The 23855-nt window shown below is 42.2% G+C and overlaps 4 protein-coding genes and 1 long non-coding RNA gene across 5 annotated transcripts; 2 read left to right on the forward strand and 3 right to left on the reverse strand.

Moving 5' to 3' along the window:
• Positions 1–8987: 8987 nt before the first annotated feature.
• LOC144714892 (uncharacterized) lies at positions 8988–10488 on the forward strand. Its single transcript, XM_078589698.1, has 2 exons — positions 8988–10068; positions 10140–10488. The coding sequence occupies exons 1-2, from the start codon at positions 9004–9006 to the stop codon at positions 10389–10391; spliced, it is 1317 nt and encodes a 438-aa protein (XP_078445824.1). The 5' UTR covers positions 8988–9003; the 3' UTR covers positions 10392–10488.
• Positions 10489–11003: 515 nt separating this feature from the next.
• On the reverse strand, positions 11004–11616 carry LOC144714893 (uncharacterized). Its single transcript, XR_013584478.1, has 3 exons — positions 11428–11616; positions 11255–11310; positions 11004–11150 (listed from the first exon to the last, which is right to left on the reverse strand). It is a non-coding gene; the product is annotated as an uncharacterized LOC144714893 (long non-coding RNA).
• A 75-nt stretch (positions 11617–11691) lies between these two features.
• Positions 11692–13158, reverse strand: PRD3 (putative recombination initiation defects 3). Its single transcript, XM_078589623.1, has 5 exons — positions 13019–13158; positions 12778–12922; positions 12145–12298; positions 11886–12020; positions 11692–11771 (listed from the first exon to the last, which is right to left on the reverse strand). Exons 1-5 carry the CDS (start codon positions 13081–13083, stop codon positions 11692–11694), a joined length of 579 nt encoding a protein of 192 aa, XP_078445749.1. The 5' UTR covers positions 13084–13158.
• An 846-nt stretch (positions 13159–14004) lies between these two features.
• Positions 14005–16957, forward strand: LOC144715338 (uncharacterized). Its single transcript, XM_078590283.1, has 2 exons — positions 14005–16448; positions 16778–16957. The coding sequence occupies exons 1-2, from the start codon at positions 15353–15355 to the stop codon at positions 16804–16806; spliced, it is 1125 nt and encodes a 374-aa protein (XP_078446409.1). The 5' UTR covers positions 14005–15352; the 3' UTR covers positions 16807–16957.
• Positions 16958–20164: 3207 nt separating this feature from the next.
• LOC144715271 (stress response NST1-like protein) lies at positions 20165–21832 on the reverse strand. Its single transcript, XM_078590205.1, has 2 exons — positions 21354–21832; positions 20165–20473 (listed from the first exon to the last, which is right to left on the reverse strand). The coding sequence occupies exons 1-2, from the start codon at positions 21798–21800 to the stop codon at positions 20303–20305; spliced, it is 618 nt and encodes a 205-aa protein (XP_078446331.1). The 5' UTR covers positions 21801–21832; the 3' UTR covers positions 20165–20302.
• Between the last annotated feature and the right edge of the window lie 2023 nt (positions 21833–23855).

The raw sequence follows: 23855 nt of genomic DNA on the forward strand, positions 1-23855 counted from the left end.
CTATGAAAAACTAGGTCAGTGTAATAAGAGTTGAAGATTGACTGGCTTATGAAGGAGACACGTACATGAGTGGATGAGCAAGTAAATATAAAGAATCAGTTGAATGCACACAACATACTTGATATCCTAGAAGCCAAAGAATAAATAGGACAAATACTAGAAGGGCATCTAAAAGTAGAAAAAAAGACTACTGAAAATTCAAATAATTTTATTTGAATTAAAAATAAAAAGAATTAATGATCACAAAAAATTCATTCCATAACATGTAGATTTAAATTAATCATGTAATAAGTGTGCTTAAAAACATCATGAAATTGTCCTAACTTTCATAGTTTCATGTTGATAGGATCGTGCTGTCAACATTAACTAGTGACTCTTATGTATTTAATGTAATTTAAGAGTTTCATGGACAACAGTCCTTTTGCGACCATACTATTTATGATATCTGACTATGAATCATGTGAGTTCATATCATAATGGATTTTTTATAATGTTAACTATCCCATGGTCTAATCTATAAAATTTTGTGACAAAATTTTATTGACTTCATAGAATTCAAGAAGTGTTTATTAATGAGACGCGTCAGAAAGGCAACCTAAATAGTCGCACACAAAATAATGGAATTCTGATCCCACTGACTAGGAAGGCCTATACTTTGGATCCCCAAAAATTGAAGGGCACTAAGTTATGAGAAGGCGACTCAAATACTAGAATAATCTATTGAGATATGCTTTTGGGAAATTGATGAGAAAATAATATGATTCATTCATACAATGCATCTATTGTCTAAAGATCATGGTACAGTTAGGGCCGAGTCAATTGCCGGTGAAGACAATCAACAATTTCACACTCCAGAGGGATCCTCGATTTGTCGCACGCTGCGGTAAAAGGAGAACAGAGAACACGAATCTCACCAAGAGGGAGAACACATAGGCAATGACCATGAGAGTCCTAGAGGAGAGCCGATGGCACCGAGATTACGAGAGGGAGAATGCAGAGGCAACGACACCAAGAGTCTGAGAGGGAGAGTGTAGAGGCGATGGCACCAAGAGACCAAGAGTCCGAGTGGGAAAACGGAGAGTACAAATTACATAAAAATAATATAACCCCTATTTCATGACCTACTTACATGATAACTCGAACGGGATGACTTGGTCTAAGTCGGGACGGGGACAAATTTTACTCATATCGAACAAACCCCTATACGGGATGGTTGAGACGAAGCTCCAAAAAATTAAGACATAGGACAGGATGATCTTTGTCCCATCTCATCCATCGTCCACATCCCGAATGATCCGAAACTATAGATACCAAGCTTATGGAACCTTATCCTTCATTAGTTATAGTACATGTCTAATCCTTCATCCGTGCGAGACTCCCATATGACTTAGAGTTTGGTTAATCGTCAAACCCTAATCCATCATTTGGTTAGTACTAATGTGTAAGGGGGTTCATTGGAGAACATCTTCTCCAATATCCTCAATTCCTTGGCTAGGGATTTGGATGCAATATCTTCCTTGAGTCAATCTCCTCTTATACCAAGTCAATCATCTCCATGGACTTCTTTCTATATCCAAGCTAAAACTTGCTTGAATTCCATGATTAGAGACTCATAAGTCATAGTCAAAACACATTCGTCCCTCCATGAGATGCCCTTGGTGTCTCAAGTCAATGGATCACTTATACAACCATGTCATGAATCAAACCGAACTAAGACTATTTAGAATCCCATGATTAAAAACTCATATGTCATAGATAATTACAAATGTCTATCCAACATTTTAAGTGTCTCAGGTCTAAGAAACACTTACACAACTTTGGTGTGCATCAACTTGATTTACAGTTTGGTATAATACCATTCAGGGATTCGTACGGCTCATTTCAGTGAAATCTTTCTCAAAAGAGCACCCACCATTTGACTTTAGTGTCTCCACACCAACGCTCACAAGATCAATTGTACTTATCGAGTAAGTAGGATCAGACAATGGTATTCTATCAACATAATTCCATGCACATCTCGATAATCCATTGAATAAGAATGTTTAAAATACATGTTTAAATACTAGTGATCAATGTATTATGATCTCATCCTAATTCACTAATTCATTGGATGTATACATGGACTTCATTATAAACTTCACACTGAATATAATGAACTAATATTTTATTTGATGAAACTTTAGTAAAGCATGGTGGTGTGATTTGGCATTAGAGCCACATATTATCCATCAAAATGTGCCTTAAAAAGTATACATAGAGGGGTGTAGGTATTTTAGGTGCCCATGCCAACCAGACCTACGCATCCCCCTCCCCACCCCACTTTTTCACTTCTACTCATTACGCTCATCCCATTATAGTGTTTTAATGGTGAGGAGATCTCAAAGATCTTGAAGAAGATCTGGAGAAGTAGAAGAAGAGATCCATCATCTTATCGATCATGTAGATATGTTTGGAGGCTAGATGCATGAACATCTTTAAGAGACTCTCCCAAGGAGCAGGTCAAGGGTGGAATTTGTTTCCCACAAGGTAATGAGAAAGATCTTTTGTTTTATTGACCACTTATGAATTTATTTACATCATCCTTTGGATGAAAAATATTTTAAAGCATTTAAATCAAAGCCCTAAAACCCAACCTAGGACACATAGACCGCTATGCCTATAGCTAGAGAATGGGTGATATGGCTGCTAGGGTCACTAGATATGGTGGTGGAGGTGACTGTGGAGCCACCCAACACAAGTGCAAATATTTGGTGACATAAGAAACAAATGCATACAGATGGTAGGTCACATAGGATGGTGGTGAACACAAGATGGAGGTAGTGCATTTGATGGTAGTGCAAGGAAAGGACTAATAGCCGTGGCACAGTGATAGGGTAAAAAATAGGAAGAATCATTTGGCTTTATCACCATGGTGAAAAACAGATTCATATCCTTGGTCTTGATTTAAAGAAACAGTAGCTGCTAAAGCGTAAACACCTCATTTTTCCTTCCCCGCAAGTATAACATGATGAGCGCAAGTTACAGCAGCTGCTGATCAAGGGAGAATACGGGTATTAAGAAAAGGGATTTCCCGAGGATCTTGGGGGGCCAAATACCTCTGATCTCTAGTGTAAGTGCCAAAGAAGAATGAGAGGAAGCCCGAAAAAGAGCAAAAAAGAACATAACCTCCGATACTATAAAAAGAATAAAACCATATCGAAGTCCTAATTGTACAGCTTTTGTATGATGTCCTTCCAATGTGGATTCACACAGAACATCATTCCACCATACGAACATGGTATATAGAATAAATATTAGACCCAAACTGAGAAGTGTTGCACCCCCTTGAAATGGGTGCATGTACATCACACCTCCTATGGTGGTTGCAAAAGCTCCGAGTGAACTCAAAATAGGACATGGACTTGGATCTACCAAATGATAAGAATGCCTTTGAGATTCAATCATAAACCTTTTAGCCCCGGTTGTATCTAAACCTCCCCTTCACCCCACCCCCTCAAGTGGTAAAGAATGGGGTTGGTCTCATTTTCTTTCTGTCTGACAAGACAAACAAATAGGAAGGGATGGTTCTTAAGTGACACTCAAAAAATAAAGATGAAGAGAATTTTAGGTTTTACCGACGAACTATGCGGGAAAAGAAAAAGGCCTTATGAAAAATGATTAGTATCACCTTGCCCTCTTCAATTCTAAGGCACGGAAGAGCAGTGCACGTTCTATTCAAAGATAGATCCTCGAGGATATGCCGGAGCTTTTGGATGTCCCATTGTTTATTTCAGAACCTGAAACTATATCATGAAAGAGTCCTCGTTAAGTGATTTCATTACTTTGTAACCAAAGATTCTGAGGGGCAAGTTTACGAGCGAGTTATCCCACGGATAAAGAAGATGAATCTGAATAACCTTTGTAACATGAATCTGAATCTGAATCGCTCCTAAACGCTCGTAAGTGAGAATGATGAGTTTGTATACATATATAGAGATATAGAAATATTATGGATCCTAATGGACAATTCTGTTTTGACAATGAACTTTGAGCCATCATCCCAATATTCTTAACTAAGATGTAGCAACATGTCCAATAAGGTGATTATGTGGTGAAAATGTGGTGATTTTCCATCAGTATATGAGGGGGAACCTAAAGGAAGGTGATGCAATTAAGTCCTTCGCCAAGCTAGTCAAAATATTAGAAAAAAAAATGTCCAATGACTTTGAACTGCAACATGTGGGTTTAAATCATCATTGATATGTGAGTTAATCAATAAATTCTACAAAAGACTTTGATGATAATAAAAGCAATTGGCTAGGGATGAGTTATAGCACACTGTTTATAGATAAATATCATGAATATTTCATATTTATTTTCACTTAAGTGATTATACATGCAAGTGATCAAACTTAAAATGATTATATATATATATATATCTATTTAGAGCGATATTATGATTTTTCTATATTTTTTGGTATTTTCATGGAATTATATGACACCATATTCATAAAAAATAATTTGCTAAGTCAGAAATTATAGAATTTTAGTGAATAAATGAAAATATTTTTCTAAGTCATAAATATATAATTATAAATTTCTGAGTTAAAAATAATTTTTGGACAAAAATAATTTTATAAGTGGGGCATATTTTTTTACAATTTTCAAAGATTAATTTCTTGTAAAATTAATTTTCTCAGTCATAAGATATAATGTGAAGATTTTCGTGAATTCAAATATTTTTTATGAATAAATTTTTTGGTTCGTATATATATACATAAGTCAGAACAATGTTCCATGACTTTTGATTACTTTTTATGGGTTTCCAAAAATGTGGGGCCACACTGGAAATCCAGCACATGGATCAAGGAGGAGACAAAAATGTTGATAGCATTGTTCAATCATTTTAATGATTCTTCTGATGTCTAATGAAAATTATTTTGTAGAAAAGAAATCTAAAATTATTGATGTTGAAATAGATATCTATAATCTTTCCTTTGAAAAAATGTATTTTATATTTCCAAATGAATACTCTATCATGACTTGAGTGGTTTACAGATTTTTTGAATATTATTACTAACACATATAATTCCGCGTAGAACTACATTTTATTTCAAACCTTTCAAGAAATCAATATGAAAGTTTGATTATTAAGAGATATCCGTGTTATTGCCAATTAGATTGTGCGTAAAGTGATGCTTGGTGAATCTAATTATTCTACAACTCAAAGAGTTTAAATGTATACTTAGTTGTATTTAATAATAACTAAATGATGTGAAAATATTTATAATCCTATCAGTACATTTTTATGTGATAAAAATAATTACTTTAAATTAAAAAGGCTTTTTAAACTTCTGTAATAAAATAATAAGCTAACTCTGAAGCAATGCATAAAAAATGTATCACATTAGATTATTCATTAAAGTGAAACATTCCCATGTAATTAGTTAGTTGATAGTTAAATTTTTTTTTAATAATATTTCATTTTTTGGTTAGAAACCGATGTGATCTAGGGTAAGCATAATTGAGGGGTAGGTCGCCTAAGCCGATCCAACCAAATGTCTAGGTAGAGAACCAGGTCAATTAAGGGCCAGGCGAGGTCGACCTAGCAGACCCGACCAAAAGGAGGGTTGAGGTGATGGGCGATAAAGGATCAGGTTTACATGCCAATTCAACCTGACCATCCTACTTAAACCTTTGATGTGCTGAACCAGGCATATATAGAAAAAAGCGAGAAATAATTTCAAGATCAAGTATGAGAAATTACCTTAGAGTCCTGGACTAACACTTTTGCCATGACTCACCTTTGTTGGAGATGGAGAATATCTCACCATCTTTCACCCTCTTTGTTTTTGAGAAAATTGAAAGTCAATTCCCGAGATGACATCATATCAATTGGAATACATTCATCTCTGAAAAGTTTTATACAACAGGTATGATGAATAATTATAAAACCATATAAACATTGAATGCATCCAACCTAAATGGACAATGCGAGCATTACTTTAAGTCTTCGAATGTATCAGCATGCATGATACAACGATCAATGTTAAAAACATTCAAATAAATCAACACACGGAGGCTCTTTTACTAATTGAAGGGAAGAAAAATATCTCTTGCATATTTTTCTTAAGGATGCATCAATCGTATAATTGAACATATGAACAGAAGATATACTTAAGAAACAAACAAACAAACAAACGAAGTTAAGAGAACATACCATAGTCAATTGAAATATTGATCTTGAGGAGTAGTCTTTTGAGTCAACAAGTAGTCACTCAAAGAAAAATGTATGTTGGATCTCAACGTGGGCTTACTCACAATGTACTGTATATCCATAGTTGTTATTAAAGATATTTATCCCATTTTATGTGGTTTATAAGGTTGGGATTAAGGCATCATTCATATTGCTATGGTTGCATGTGTAGAAACCGGGTCAGTTCCATAACCGTAATGGGTGGTTTTGTAAACTAATATGCCCATGAAGGCCTATAAAAGAATGGTTGTGGTCCTTGGATCATGTAGGACGAGAGACCCTCCGGTCCCCATTATCAAAAGAGGATTCAGTCTCCACTACTTTGATATAGAAGATCCACTCAAAGCCATCCAAGAAGATGGACTCCAGTACTCTTCCGTTGATGATATTTTCAATCAATGCACACTCGTAACACAAGGACCGGCACCCATTCTTAGGCAAGAGGAGCATATATTCAAGACAGAGGCTTAGACTCTACACATATTAATTAATCAATTGTATAATAGAATTATCCCATCCTTATATTCAAGACAGAGGCTTAGTGGTGGCGACGACGTCAACGCACCATCTTTAGACGTGCCGCCACCGTCATCCGAGATGCCTCGCATCTAGACTCATCATCAATGTCAACTGAAGAACTGCCATGATGACGACGACGTCAACGCACTAACGACGAACGCTGCCCCACTTACGCACGACATATCCCGCGTCATGACACGTCACCAACGACAACTGTAGAACGATCCATGATGTGACGAGTCGACACGTCGCCTCGTCCTTGACGGTTATTTTATTTCTTATTTTATCTTTCCTCCAAGGCCTATATGTAGGCCAATGTTGCAAAAGAACACTTAGCGAGTTTATTTCAAGAATTGACGTTTTTCTTCTTAGAAGACTCGCCCATCCTCCCCTCCCGTTCCAGTCACCGCCGTCGCTGATCGCCGCCGCGCACTGCACCCTAGGCCACCATCCTGCGCCCCGACCGCCCGCGCCCAGCACTCCGGCCTCGGCGCCCCCGTTCCTGGCTGCCTGCGCCCTTGGCCGCTGCCCCGCACCAGGCCAGCCCGCACAAGCGCTCGCCCCCCGCAGGCGCTCGTCCACACAAGCGCCCGCCCTGCGCAGACCACCCACGCCCGCCGTGCGTCCGCCCCCCCGCGCGCTCGGCCGCCCGCGCCCGACTGCCCACGCCCACTGCGCGCCCGACTGCCCGTTCGCTTGTGCCCTCGGAGTCCCCGGTCGTCTGTGAAAATATGGTTTATGGGGTCACCACAAGTACTTCCTAGTTCCTCTGACCATAAAAATATGGTCAAGGGGGCGACTCCCCCCTTGACCCCCCGCGAACTGACCGCGTAGTTAGATCCGCGACACCCTGTCGAAGCGCACGTCAATCGTCCCACCAACGACGCGTCAAGAATTCCCGCAACCTCTTCACACACTATTAAGTGCTGAGGTACTCCTACACTCTTTGGTGTCGTGTTCTTCGTCCAGTATTCTTCGAGTGTTTATCTGCCGCCATCGGATTAGATTTGGATTTTGATTATTCTAAGTGAATCGCCCGTTCGGAGTTATTGATTTTGGTGCTTTGCATCACCACGGTGGTTGTAAGACAGTACTCCCGCCCTCGACGAGGAAAGGGCCTGCACCATCAGTATTTTCACTGTACTCAATTTTCGAACTCGACCGTGTGATTTGTGGTCTGTTTTATCCTACCCTTTCCTTAGTCGCCCAACATCCTATATCCATCATATCCCATCCCGTTCCCTCTAGTCATATTGCATCACTTAGACTCTACACATATTAATTAATCAAACACCTCAATCCCAAAATTTCAAGATAGGATCACTTTATTTAAGAATTGAACGGCACGATAAATTGAACGATAAGAATTGAAGGATGCATCAATTGTATAATAGAACATATGAACAGAACATATACTTAAGAAGCAAACAAACGAAGTTAAGAGGACATACCTTAGTCCATTGAAATCTTGATCTTGAGGAGCATTCTTCTGAGTCACTCAAAGAAAAATGCACACTTGTAACTCAGGGACCAACATCTATTTATAGGCAAGAGGTGCATCCTAATCTTTTTAAATTTTTAATTTTTTATTTTTTATTTTTTTATTTTTTTATTTTTGCTCTCTCTCTTTTGCTCTCCCTCTCTCATTTTCTCTCACACACTCTCTCCCTCTCGCAATCTCTCGCTATTGAACTCCCTCCCTCTCGCCTGCTCCCTCTCCCTCTCTCCCCCTCACTTCCCTCTCAGGCTCTCCCCCTCTCATTCCCCCTCCCTCTCTCCCTCTCTAATTCTCTCTCTCTCTCTCTCTCTCTCTCTCTCTCTCTCTCTCTTCCTATGGTATTCTCTCTGCCTTTGCACTATCTCAGTGTCACTCTCTCATTCTCACACTCTTTGACTATCCCTCTCTCACTCTAGTCAACATGACACCAAGTCAACTTAAAATTGACTAGTCAACAAGACCGACCGAAGACCGAGCCCAGACCGAGACCGAGACCAGACCGAACTTCAGCTCTAGGTTTAAGCTTCCAATAAAAGCGGACCGTGTCCTTCCCTACGTGTCACTGCGGTTAGAACGAAAGCCTCCGGAGTCTCCACCCCGTCCCGTTCCGTCCAAACCACGTTCGGGATGACAATCTCTCTGAGCCGTGAGATTGATCCGACGGCTAAGATGACGACACGTGTCTTCCTCCCCCCCAAAATTCACTAGGTATTGAAGAAGCGGGGGAAGGCCGGAGGATGGCTATCAGGCTATGGTGCTGCGCCTGAAGCCGAAGCTCGGCGGCTTGCCACGCGCCGCCCTCTTCTCCTCCTCCTCCGCCACCGCGCCGCCGCCGCCGCCGCCGCCATCCGACGAGAATGGCGGCGGCCGCGCGGGGTCGCACGCGTCCCTCTTCAGCGAGATAAAGGCGCGGCTAAAGCAGCCCTCGCCGCCGCGGCGGATCCCGCGAGCCCCGCCCGATCCGCCGCCAACCCAACCGCCGCCGCCCCCCGCCGCCACCCTCGACGAGATCCGCCGCAATCTCTCCCAGTTCCGCGTCAACAGACAGTCCCCCCCTCCTCCCCCCCAACCCTCCTTCTCCTTCCAAGACCTGTACAAGAGCAGCGTGGCCGAGGCCGCCGGAGACAGAGACCGCCCCTCCTTCGAGTCCATCCGAGAGAGCCTGCGCCAGCTGCGCGCCCCCCCCGGCCCGGCCCGCGCGAGCCACCCCTTCGAGCTCAAGTCCCTCACCGACCGGCTCAACCTCAAACCCAGCCCCCCCCTCCCCGAGTCCATCTTCGGGCGGGAGCTAAAGAACAAGCCGGAGAGCGAAGGCGAGGCCACGAGGAAGACGGAGTTTCTGAAGACTTACGACTTCGAGGAGCTCGGCGAGAAGCTTCGACGGCTGCGGCCCGGCGGGGAGGCGCGGTTCTCGTTGGAGGAGCTCAACGAACGGCTGGCCCGGCTTCGCGAGTTGGAGGAAAAGGAGACCGAGTACAGCATCGGCGGGGTCTCCTTCAAGGACTTGAGAGAGAGCCTGGTGAAGCTCCGGGACGCGGACAGCAAGAAGGCCTCCATGAACAAGTTTTCGATCCTGGCGAGCTTGGGTGGGCAGGCCACGCCCGCCTACATGCTGAGCCCTCCCAAGGAGCATCTCGTGGAGAAGTACACCCTGCCGGAGCATCTGTCCGCGGCGGAGAAGCTGCAGCTGCGGTTGAACCAGGTCAGAGACGAGTTCAAGATGTCGGAGTCGGATTGCGGGTCCACTCGGGTGCAGGTCGCGCTTCTCACGACCCGGATCCGATACCTGGAGCCCATTCTGTACACCAAGAAGAAGGTAAAAGTTCTTCTGTCGTCGGTTTTTCTTTTCTTTTTCTTGATTTTTTTTTGTTTTGTTGGGTGTGGTAGGGGACGGGGTCAAAGGGGAAGGATAAACATTCGATCAAAGGGCTGTTGGCGATGGTGAAGAAGAGGAACAGCTTGCTCAAGTACTTGAGGAGAACGGACTGGGAGTCTTACTGCATGGTGCTGTCTAAGCTGGAGATAAGGGATATTGAGAAGAAGGAGGCCAAGGGTAGCAAGGGCGGCAAGGGCAGCAAGGAGAAGAAGCGAGGGAAGAGAGGCGTGGGCAGGCACTCCAAGAAACCCAACTACGCCTGATGAGAGAACGATACTGCCTTACTTTTTTTTCTTTTCTGGGGTCGGAAACTCGGAAAGAGAGAATCAATTGGATTTTTTAATGGGGTTCTTTTTTTTCTTTTGGGGTTTCCCCTAGTCCAGGACGATGAGCCTTCGCTTCCTTCTAGCCTTGCGCAGAATTCGCATGGTCTCCGCCTTGACGTCGTCCGATGAAGAGTAGCGCTTCGCTCCTGAGATGGATCATACGACGTCAGAGATGCGGAAAAGAGTGGGAGATTTGTTGAAGTTGTCTCGTGCCTGTTGGTTGTTTGTCGATCAAGCAGGAGAAGGCTCCGTCCATCTCCTCGTCTGATTCGATGATCACCCTGCGATCGTTGACCTGGTAAGAGAAGTCAAAGGGGAGTAGTTTGAGTGAATCAATGAACAATTCTTATGGATCGATGAAACTGCATTCGTTGATCGAGTGGTTAATCCCGCTTCGGCATGATGATCGATGATTGAGTGGCCTGATTTATTATCGGGCCGATCGATGACTGGTCGGATCATCGGTCCGATCGATAAGTCAGTATGATATCAAACGAATCCTGAGATTAACTGGTGAATTTTTTCCTGAATTATTGTAAGGTTACCTGTACAGTAGGAAGAATCTCTTCCTGCTTAAGTTCCAATGTATTTCCGGGGCACAGGGTCCGCGGCTCATGTTTGAGGACTTCTGCCAAATTTGACCCAGCCTTTCTCCATGCAACTGGTGTAGAATGCCTAGGGATCTGCACGCTCTGTCTGCGATTGATGGAAAAGTTTGATAAATTAATATAACCGTATCTTTCGAGCTGCTTGGCTGCTAGAACTTTAAATCAAAATTTAAGAGATTAGTATAACCGCACATTTTTGTGGCTGGGATTTGATTCTTTTGAGACCCAGCAGCGACGGGACACCTCTTCTGCGGAATAAATCAAGACGTCCGTAAATACATCAAAAGAGTTTCATTGTCGACGAGGATACGATAGAGCGGCTATTAAATTTATTGAATTATTTAAATTAAAAATGATTATGATACCTCTAATTCTTTGGTTAATGTCCCGCAGATTTCTTTCTGGATTTTATGCAGGAGAGGTTCGATCCTTGCTGGAATAGATGAGATCCCGGCGGAAACGGCGTGGAACTTGTGTTGGTCAGTTAGTTCAGCTTGCCTTCTTGACTGATCAGAAATCGACTTGAGGATTTCAGCAAGGCTGGATTTGATCTCTTCTTCTCCCTTTAACTATTTCCCACAATCCAATGAAACATTATACCAAAATCTTGCGGCGACGAAAGAGAATCATTAGTCGACGAGACATGATATTCTTACCAGTAACAAGACGTTGTTATCCTGAATGACAGTCTTTTGTCGTATACCTTCCACTGTAAAAGAATGTAAAAAAGTTGATGAATTCATGTTCATATTTAGATAGGAGACGATTTGAAACTTCCAGAAGATCCTTCTTCGGCAGATGAGTCTTGAAATTTCAAAATTACCTTCTAGAAGTACCTCTTTTACTGTCTTGTTCACTTGCATGACGTCATTCTGTACAGCATCCAGCGTCCTTCCCAATCTGGTCAAAGAACTCTCCATTGATCCGACTCTGTGTTCAAGCTCCTCGCTAACATGACCTGATTAGAAGAGAGGAAAACAAACACAGGAAGGCCGTGAAACCTTTGATTTCTAGAAGTGAAATTTTAAAAATGTGACAGAAACTATGGTAAGAATTCAGTCTATAACGCTAGATAGACTTACATCTCTGGTCAGGGGTAGAAACTGAGCCAGACCTTCTCATAAAATGATTGGTTGTCCTGGATAGCTGCATTTGAGATTCATCCCTGGAGCTTGCCATTGGACCCAGGTATGAGAGCCTTCTTGGCGGATTATCTCTTTCTTGAGAACAAGGTCTCTGATGAATCATTCAATATCATTAGATACCAAACAATATTCTACTTCGAAATCATTTTTTGTCATCATTCCATTTAAAACGAGAGCAGTGTCAGGCTACTTTTCCGTAACAATACACGAGTATGATAACCGATGTTTCAAGCTATCGATTTCAGCCTTCACAGCAACATTGTGCAAAATGAAGATCCTACGCTCAAGTTATTCGAATATTGCAGACATTGTGAAAATAAATTGAGATGATAATTCTTTCTTCGCGCAAATTCTAGGATCTAATTGTCGCTAGAAAATTGTTTCCCTCATAATTGACAATTTCAGGCATATCATATGATTTTCACTTCACGGAATAAGAGGAACTAAAAGCGTTGTATTCAGGATTCTGAAACAAAAGACCGGATAAAAATATTTTAATTGTTCTAACAGATTATCAGATAGGCGCAGATTAACAAGATTTAAAAACTCTTTACTGTTAGAGTTACATACTTGATCGTAGGGCAAAACATCATCGAGAGAACTCTGCGAGAGCTGCGAAAGAGACATTCCCTGCGAAAACGGCTGCTGAGACTGAGATCGCTGCTGAGATGACTGAACCCTTCCAGAATTCGAGGAATCCATCAAACTCGATCTCCTACATCATAATTCCGAGAAAAGAACACAGAATCACCATGAGATTACCAAAAACAGCTCCTCGTTCACGCATTCCGTCAGGTTCGGAGATCCAAACCTGGAGTGAGGAGGGAGAACTGATATCGAACCAAGATCGCAGGCTTTGTTGATGTTCAGCTTCATTGTTCCTCCTAGTAGAACAGCAATTCGTAGATCTACGCACTCATCGACCGTCAAGTGATAACTAACGAAGAGAATTGCGAGATCAGCTGAGAACGATTTTTAGGCGGGAACGAGAATCAAGTTTGTATTTATAGGTGAGGTCCATTACTAATTTGGCCAATTTATAAAATCTCGCCAATTTTTGGCCCATTAGTAATTTTGGACAATTAATATAAGATCTCACCAGCACAGGAGAACTCGCCCAGTGAAGACAATACTGGGAGAAAACTGAGTCAACAGTGCATAACTCTCCAGGCTCTGGTTGATTATTCATCAAATACAATATTATCATATAAGTACAACGAATGTAACTATATAAGTTCTCATATAGGTATACTATCCAATTTAATAAGATTTTTAATGTTTAGTGTAGTGGGAAACACCATAATTGGGCATCAAATTAAGTTAATAATTAGCTTAAAAGCCTGCGGTGTAAAATTAATTATTATTATTAAGCAAGTTAATTTTATGCATATTGACTATGCATTGAATTTTCAGAAAGTGCAAAATAACCCATTGAGAACACTTCTCACAGTCAGTCAGCAGGAGACAATTTTGCTCTAACGAGTCAATTAACTGTAACATATACTCCACCCTTAATTTGGACAATTTACTTAAAGGTGTGAGAAGGGCGTTTTGGATTTTCAAACTGTAACATGCAATGATTTGACCATCCCTAATTAAGCCTGTTGATTTTTTTTCCATTAAGGCCATTAAATAAAAAATGTTTAACATGTCATAGTGTTTAATGATGAACCCTGATCGGCCGGTACAAGCAATTGGCCTGGCTGGCAGATCAAAGAATAATTTGGGTGATTAATAGGTATGGGCATTTTTTAACCCTTTTTTCAAGTAAAAAATATGTCATACCTTGTGGCCTTATTTTATGTTTCTTTAGTTCTTCATGTTTGAATGCTAAAGTTTTACAAATGCACGAATACAACTCTTTGGTTGGATTACCAAGTTTCTCCTTTATAAGACATTCATGTTTAAGGTTGTAGCGGCAAGATGACGCCTAAGCAATGCTATGCTTGGATCTGGTGTGATGATCAACGGAATTGATGCCAGTTTTTTTTTTTTTGACTTTCTTCTTTGACTTTGACATTGACTAGTCAGCATGATTGGACCGGGACTAGACCAGACCTGAACTGGAGGTTTAGGTCTTTGATAAAAACCAGGACTATAAAACCCAATATATAGCTAGGTCGGGGACACTTGAGTAGCAAGATTGATGAAAAGGTAATGAAACATATGAAGAAGACGTTCACCAATAAGCAACAAGATCCAACGTTAATAAACATTATTAATCTCTCTCTTTCTAACCTTCTTTTTAGAAATTTCCGGAAAGCTCCAGAAGAGTCAGGATAATTACAACTGTTAGACAGTGAGGCCCACTTAGGGCCCATTAATCCCAGTCAAGATTGCATTGCTTCATGTTGTAAGGGTTGGGCCCATGTGTTATAAATGGGCCCAACCCACTTTCCTTATTTCTCAGTCTATGCCCTAATATGACCGTTGAATCCAACGGTCATATTCTCTTCCTCCGAGCCCTATAAACCCAGAACTGTACATGCTGTTTTTTGGTTATTGATTTTTCTTTGAGTAAAAAGGGATACTTTTGTTCTCATCTTTCTCCACGATAGTCTTTCGATCTATCATGGTATCAGAGCGCGATTGAAGGGTCCGTTCTTTTTTTCCCGTTCGAAGTTGAAGATTTCCGGAATCCTTTCCGGAAGGGCAGTTCGCCGATCGACGGCAGTGCAGTTCGTTTTTGTTTCCGTTCGAAGTTGAAGATCTCCGGAATCCGTTCCGGAAGTGCAGTTCGTCGATCGCCGGAAGTGTCGTTCGTTTTTTTTTTCGATTCGACGTCGAAGGTCTCCGGAATCATTTCCGGAAGTACAGTTTGCCGTCGATCATCTCCGAGAAGTTCGCCGGAAATCTTACCGGAAACCGGCAAGTTCCTCTCCGGTCTCCGGAATCTGGTTCTGTGGAAGATTGGGTGTCACTTTCTTCTTCGCGGGGCATCCTTCAAGATTGACTTCAGTTCGATTCTGCTGTCGACGGGGCTGATCGAAGACCTGTTCGGCGGTTGAGTCTCAAGCACTTCAGAAGGTATTGACTCGCTCAAGGAGTCCCAAGTACTTCAGAAGTACACCGGGTCACTCGTGCCCTCACTTTACGCATCTACATAGATTGTTTTTTGTTGTGGCTTTTGAGGTGTTGAGTCCACATGGGGGGCAAATCTAGATCCAAACAGGTGGAACAGGATCTAAAAAAAGAAGCTGAGCTATCATCCATACTTCAACCCATTGATACTTCGCTCCAAATCAGGCCAGTTTTACCTGATTTGGATATGAAGTACAACGGGATTAACGGACAGAAGTGGATAACTGTGGCTCAGCGAACACTTGTAGCAGCACGATTGGGCAGACATCTGACAGATGATCCTCCCCATGAGGATGAGTTTAAAATGTCTCTATGGATCCCTGAAGAAGCACTAATCGTAAATTGGATGATTAAGAATATGGAAGAAGAGCAGAGAGATGATTACATTCTCATAAGTTGCGTTCGAGATCTATGGGAAGAGATACAGAAGTCATGTGCCGAAACCCATAGTGATTATCGAGTGATGGATTTGCGCGACCAGGAGCGCACACTGAAGCAGGGCAGTTTAACAATTTCGTCATTTGCAGCTAAGCTCAAGGCCATTTGGCGAGAGCTTGACCTCCTTTGGCCGACAGGAGACAAGACGTCTCCCTCGTACCTACGGGAAGTAAAATTTCGTACTCTGACCTTCTTGATTGGTGTGAATCCTGAATATGAAGGCCTGCGAAGCCAATTGGTACATCAGGAACGATTCCCGACTCTCTCCGAAGCAATTTCAGAACTACAAGGTGCAGAACGTCGGAGGAAGCTGAATGCAAAAGGAGAAGAGCCCACTGCCCCAGTCACAGTCGCACATTTGGTGAAGAAAGGAGAACCTCGGAGCACCCAGAGCCCGGCTGTCACCGCTTCATCACAAAACACCAAGTCTTCCACGGTTCCCAAGGAAGGTAACCCCTCAGAGCCTATGATTTGTGGGTACTGCAGGAAGGAAGGACATATCAAAAGGGATTGTAGAAAGTTAGCCTGGAAGGAGGAGCAAATTCGGAAGGGAACCTGGAATCCGGGGCAGCAGAAGAAAGCCTACATGACTACCGAAGGAGGAGAAGCCACTCCTGCCCCGAAGGAGAATGAGGGCAGTGAACTTCAAAAGTTGATTCACATGCAGTCCGAAATGAACAAACTGATCCAGAAATTCAGCTCTACGGCCCTGGCCAAATCAGGTGAACACTATGCTTTCACAACTTTCTCTAATAATACCTCAATATCAGATCCATGGATCCTAGACTCTGGGGCGACAGACCATATGTCTCCCAAGAGAACCATTTTTAAAACTTATGAATCAAATCTGTACAATCACAAAGTCTTCACTGCTAATGGAGGGATCCTAAAAGTAGCAGGGAAGGGATCAATCCAAGTAAAAGGTCAAATTCTAGAAAATGTATTGCATGTCCCTGATCTGAAAGCCAATCTGTTATCTTTGACAAAGCTAGTTAATGATACAGGTTGGCGCTTTATTCTTGACACAGATCTATGTTTTTTGTGTGAAAAGGACACCGGGAGGAGGATTTTATCTGTTAGAAGGGAAGGAGGACTTCTTCTACTAGACGAAGTGGAGGAAGGGGCCCAGATCATCACTTTCCACACACAGAGTGCAGACAGGGCTGTACTCCTCCACCGAAGACTAGGACATCCATCCTTTCATCTCTTGAAACAAACTCACCCTACGTTGTTTAAGGATTAATGTTGAAACTTTGATTTGTGAATCATGCCAATTTGCTAAGCATAAAGCGAACTACCTACGCTAGAAATGACCATAGGACTTCCGCTGCGTTCGATTGCATACACAGTGATGTATGGGGGCCATGCTCTACCATGGGACTCCAACATCATAAGTGGTTCATCATCTTTATTGATGATTTCACTAGATATACTTGGGTGTATCTATTGAAGTCTAAATCTGAAGTACCGTCAGTAATTTTAGCCTTTTGCGAAATGATTCAGAATCAGTTCAGTAAAGGGATTAAGATTTTAAGGACAGACAATGCAAAAGAATATTTCAGTGGAGAAGTAAATAATTTCCTAGAAAGAAAGGGAATTATACATCAATCCTCATGTGTACACACCCCTCAGCAAAATGGTCTTGCTGAGAGGAAACTCGGACATATTATGGCTGCTGCCCGAGCTCTGTTATTTCAAGGGAATTGTCCCAAGTTTTATTGGAGTGAAGCAGTAACTACTGCTACACATCTGATAAATCGTACAGCATCTAGGACTCTGAATTATAGTGCACCTATAGATCTCTTGTCTAGGGAATTTCCTAATATCAACTTGAAAACTAACCTGACAGCCAAGGTCTTTGGCTGCCTAGTATATGTTCATGTTTTTAATGCAGGAAAAGTGGAGCCTCGAGCCATCAAATGCATCTTTATTGGGTATTCCTCTACACAGAAGGGGTACCGCTGCTACCATCCCAGCTCAAGGAAGGTGTTCGTCACCGCCGACGCAGTCTTTGATGAAACCAAGACCTTTTACGGTGAAGCCGACAGAATTGAAGGGAATCTGGAAACCATAGCGGAAGCAGGCCAGCTCAGCCAGGAGCCAGGAAACCAGAATATTGGTCTCCTCCCCAGCCTCCACGAACCGCAAGGAAGCGTCCACAATGGACCCTACCTTCAAGAAGATGAAGATCCGTTGGCAACTGCTGAAGAGGAAGACCAACCAAATAGTACAAGTCCTCAGGAAGAAGAAGATGTTTCGGGAACAGCACAGCCTGTGGATAATGATCCACAGAATGCCGTAGCACCAACCAACAATGGTTGGTCCATTGCAGTCAGCAAAGGAACGAGAGAATGCACCAGCAAGAAGCGATATCCAGTAAGATTATCTCTGCCTTAATGGCAGTCACTACTCCGAAGAATGTCAAGGAAGCATTGGCATCCCCAGACTGGAAGACAGCCATGGATGAGGAAATGCAGGCCTTAAAAAGAAATAATACCTGGGAAATGGTACATCTACCACCAGGGAAGAAGTTAGTAGGCAGCAGATGGGTTTTCACACCAAAGTACCATTCCGATGGTACGATTGCCAGGCTGAAGGCCAGATTGGTGGCACGAGGGTACACTCAATCCTACGGGATTGACTACACCGAAACATTTGCCCCAGTTGCAAAGTTAAACACCATCAGAGTCTTGATTGCCCTAGCAGCAATACTCGATTGGAAGCTCTACCAGTATGACGTGAAGAATGCTTTTCTACACGGAGAACTGGAGGAGGAAGTCTACATGGCGCCGCCCCCTGGATACTTGGATGACAAGGATGTTAGTCTGGTTTGTCGTCTGAGAAAGTCGATATATGGACTCAAGCAGTCCCCTCGAGCTTGGTTCAGTAAGTTTTCTAACACTATGACTGCAGTAGGGTATAGTCAGAGTGAGGGGGATCATACATTGTTCATTAAGCACAACCCGGATGGAAAAGTCAGCATTCTTCTCGTCTATGTCGATGATATTATCATCACTGGAAATGACACCATGGAAATTCAGAAACTTGAAGTCTATCTGGCCAAGTCCTTTGACATCAAAGCACTCGGACCCCTCACTTATTTCTTGGGCATTGAAGTGGCCTACTCAAAGTCAGGTATAATACTGTCTCAACACAAATACATCCTTGATTTGCTAAGGGACACCGGAAAATCAGATTGTCGTCCAGTTGCCACTCCCGTTGACGTGAATATAAAGCTTCGAGCAGAACAACATGCAGGACGCACCCGTGGACAAGCACTCATTTCAACGTCTCATAGGGAGACTTCTCTACTTGAATCATACTCGTCCCGACATTGCCTTTGCAGTCAATTCCTTAAGTCAGTTCATGACTGACCCTCGGGAATCTCATCAGAGGGCAGCTGATCGCGTGTTAGCATATCTTAAGGGTTCTATTGGTCAAGGTCTACTCTTCAAGAAAGGAGGCACTCCCACCGTTGTACTGTATACCGATTCAGACTATGCAGGTTCATTTGAGGACAGTCGGTCAAACTCCGGATATTGCAGTTTTCTTGGGGGAAACCTTGTAACATGGCGCAGTAAGAAGCAAAAGGAAGTCTCGCTATCAAGTGCAGAAGCCGAACTTCGGGCACTAAAAAAGGGCGTATGTGAAGGTATGTGGCTTAAGGGCATTCTCCAAGACTTGCATTTGTTCCCTGGAGAGGGGATGATCTTATACTCAGATAGTAAATCGGCCATTGCGATGGCTAAAAATCCGGTCCAACATGAACGTACTAAGCATGCTCGGGTAGCCAGACACTATATCAAACAAAGCATCGATGAGGGGTACATTGTTCCCCACTATCTTCCGACAACAGAGCAGGTTGCCGATCTCTTCACCAAAGGCATTTCAGGACCACAGTTTCAAGCACTTGTGTCCAAGTTGGGAATGTTTAACATCTACTCCCAACTTGCGGGGGGGTGTTAGACAGTGAGGCCCACTTAGGGCCCATTAAGCCCAGTCAAGATTGCATTGCTTCATGTTGTAAGGGTTGGGCCCATGTGTTATAAATGGGCCCAACCCACTTTCCTTATTTCTCAGTCTATGCCCTAATATGACCGTTGAATCCAACGGTCATATTCTCTTCCTCCGAGCCCTATAAACCCAGAACTGTACATGCTGTTTTTTGGTTATTGATTTTTCTTTGAGTAAAAAGGGATACTTTTGTTCTCATCTTTCTCCACGATAGTCTTTCGATCTATCAACAACATTGGCATGTTTCCCACGTTTGAACCCAAGACAAAAAATTCAGCGCACCGCAAGTTTCTGAATCCAATTTGACCCTTTAAACATTTTTATAAATCCTATGCTGAGAGGGGTATTTTTATCATTTACTTATGAGGGGGGTAGAGTCCTTTTTAATTGTTCTTTGTTGTGCAGATTGACGTGAAGAGAAGAATGAATTGAAGATTGATCATTCCTTATCAAATTCACAATCTTTTGACAACGCATTAAAGGAAAGAGAATTGAAGTCTTCACTAATTTCCTTTCTCCATGAAATGCGCGAAAAAGGTACAAAACATACCTCCGAGAAATTCTAGAGTTGCGTTGTATCTACAAGGGCCTCGGTTATTCTCTTATCCAGCTCACTTTCGTCGATCCACATAGAACTCTGACGGCGCAGTAATTCTCCTCTTTCGTCCTTTTTCTTCTCCTGGAGTTTCTTCTTAGCCCTCTGGCTTTCCAGCTTCTCCATTCTTTCTCTCAACTGTAGTCAGACAACAGTTATGAGTAAACAAGAAAAGGGAATGATATCTCTATAATTTCAGAAACAAAAAAATCTCTTCCAACGAATTGATCATCTAGTTCTATTTCATTCTTACAATGTAATCTGATGTCGACATTTTGAATTATTTTTTGAATACGAAAACAAATCAGTCAGATAAGAAGAATCTCATGGATAATAGGGAGTAGTAAAAAGCTGTGGAATTCGTAGTGCAGAGATGTTTTTACGAAATGGTTTATCACTGTAAGAGGCAGGCATCCGTTTTTCTTATTTGAAGTAATGGATGGGCAATCAGCCAAAATTAAAATTTTCATTTGGAAATTTTGAAAGAACATGATCTTATTGGAAGGTTCTGTGCGTCAGATGTTGGTCGATGAGAGATATCATGGATAAATAATAATCAATGTAATCAAATGATTTTCTGCTACCATTCGTAGCATGAAATGAGTCAATAATCCACTAAGAGATCGGCCATAATGTGATCGAAATTAAAAACCACATTACACGAAAGGAAACCAGAAAAGTGATCGAAAGCCAAATTCGTAAGTACCAAAAATCTGCGCAGTCAAATGATTTTATGCGACTAATCCCGGTATGAAATGAGTGAATTATGCACTTAGAGATCGGCGAGGTTGTGATCGATATTAAAACCCTTATTTCTCGGAATGAAACTAAATAGGTGATCGAAAGCCAAATTCATAAGTAACGAAATCAGCGTAATCAAATGATTTTCTGCAACTACTCCTCGTATAAAATGAGCCAATCATCCACCAAAAGATCAGCCAGGTTGTGATCGAAATCCAAACCCACATTACACGAAATTAAACTAAAAAACGTGATCAAAAGCCAAACTCAAAATTACCAGAGTCTGCCGGAACTCCTCTTCAACGACTTTCCTCTCAGCTGCAGCGGCCTTAGCCGCAACAGCTTTAGCAGCCTCTCTCTCTGCCTTGGCAACGCGCACGTTTTCCCGACGCGCCTCGTCCTTGCGCAGCTTCTCCAACCTCTGCATCTCCATCTCGTACGCATACTGCCGCCTCACCTCCTTCACCTGCTTCTTATACTCTCTCCGCAGAAGCGCCAACTTCCGCTGCGCGACCGCGGGGTCGCTGGAGGGCGGGGGAGTCTTCCAACTCCCCAAAAACTCCGATTTCTTCGCATAATCGTGAGGACATTCAAAAGAAGAAGAACCTACGCGATTCAGCGAACTCGCGGCGTCTGTCGTTGCACTGCGAAATGCACAGAGGGAATTGGATCGCCATGGCTGCCGAGCTCCGATCCGGACGAGTTTACAGATGCCAGACGCCATGGAAGAACAATCAAGAGGCTGCTGATTCTACTGAAGCTGAAACTAGGGCTATTAAAAGGATCCGTTTAGACGCTGAGTCCGGATGACGACTTCGCATGGTTGACGTTTGTCTATGACAGCGTCATCGTCGTCATACAGCCCGTGATTAAGTAAACAGAGTTTGGTCTCAGTCCAGTTTTAGCAAAAACCAAAACCTACACCTTAAGTTCCGTCAGAGTTGATTAGTCAGGCTGATTAGTCAATAACAAAGTTAATGTTAAAAAGACATCAATAACAAACTTTGACTTTCAATATTTTCTAATATTCACTTAAACTATTTTCTATTCATTGGGATTCTACTGAAAGTTGATTAGAAGTGTAAATCATTTATCCCTGCCCTTCATAGTCAAATCATATGTATAGTGTAAATAATTTATTCTTGGCTAGAGTGTAAGTCATACTTCAAATTAAAGATCATAAAATTAAATAAAACCCGAGAATACCACATCATAACCTAACTCCATTGATTCTAAGCAGGTTCTGTTTCTCAACCCAAAATAAAAGAATAGTGTGATAGAGAGAGAGTGAAGAATAAAATGTGGAAGTGAGAAGAGAGAAGGCATGAAAAGATGAGAGAATGGGAGACAGAGTGTGAGATAAAGCATGAAAGTGAGAACAGTGAGAGAGTGAGAGATCGAGAGAATAATAGTAAGATAGAGGATGAGAGAGGGAGAAGTGTGAGAGTGAGAGGATGAGACAGTGGGAATAAATCAGAGAGCTAGAGATTGAGAAGAAAAGTAAGATTAGCGAGAATGAATGAGAGAGGGATAGAATAATAGTAAGAGAGAGGATGAGATAGGGAGAAGTGAGAATGAGAGGGTGGGAATAAATCAGAGAGCTAGATATTGAGAAGAAAAGTAAGATTGGTGAGAAGGAATGAAAGAGGGAGAGGATAAGGGAGTGAGAGAGTGAGGGAGGGAGAGAGGGAAAAGGAATGAGAGAGTTAGAGAGCAAGAAAGAATAACAGAGTGAGAGAATGAGAGAGCAAGGAAGAATTATAGAGTAAGAGAATGGGAGAGTGGGAAGAAATCAAAGAGATCAAGAGAGAAAGAAAGTGAGAGGAGTGAGAGATATAGAGGGCGAGAATTTGGTAATGAATGAGACAGTGAGAGCGTGATAGAGGTCATGGAAATATATGTGGCCATTGAGCCGATCACACAGTCCATATTTTATTCCATGTTCATTGATAATACATATTCATTATAGTACACGTGTGACGCGTATAATGAAGTCCATGAATGCATGATCCGACTTAGTGAATTATGCTGGGATCGTAATGCATAGATCACTAGTATTTAAGCATGTGTTCTGAATATTCCTATTCAAATGATACTCGAGAAGGACATCAAAATATCCACAAAGAATAATAATATCTAGCCTCACTCATATGAGGAGTATCGCCGGTCCCGTAGCCATTAGTGTGGAGACACTAAGGATAGATAGTGGGTGCTCTTTAGTGAAAAGGGTTCACTGAATTAATACGTACAAATCTATGAATTAATACCAAACTGTCAATCAGGTTGATTCATGTCACAATTGCGTAAGTGGTCCTTAGACTTGAGATACCACGGATGTATTGTGGATGAATAGTTGTACTCTGACTATGGCATACGAATATCTAATCATGGGATTCTAAATGTCTTAGTTTGGGTGCATCAAGAAGTTCATGAAAACTATTAAGTGGTCAAGATGGGATCGTCCACCCTCAATATAGGAAGTGACAACTCAAGGAAGACGATGCGATGAAGTCATTAGCCAAGGTAGTGAAATATTGGAGAAGAGTTCTTCGATGATTCCTCAATGCATCAGTACTAACTCGAATGACTGATTAGGGTTTGACAATTGACCATACCCTCAGCCATCCTAGAAGCATCAAGTGGATGGGGGACGATACATACACAATAACCGATGAAGAACTTGTTACATGAGTGAGTTGATACACACTCCTTTCTATATTCTAGAGCATAAGGTGTAGCTTTGCACCCCATGTGTTGGAGACTCAACCTATCGATTGGG

The sequence above is a fragment of the Wolffia australiana genome, chromosome 18 (genome assembly GCF_029677425.1).
Source record: "Wolffia australiana isolate 7733 chromosome 18, ASM2967742v1".
Classification (NCBI taxonomy): Eukaryota; Viridiplantae; Streptophyta; class Magnoliopsida; order Alismatales; family Araceae; genus Wolffia; species Wolffia australiana.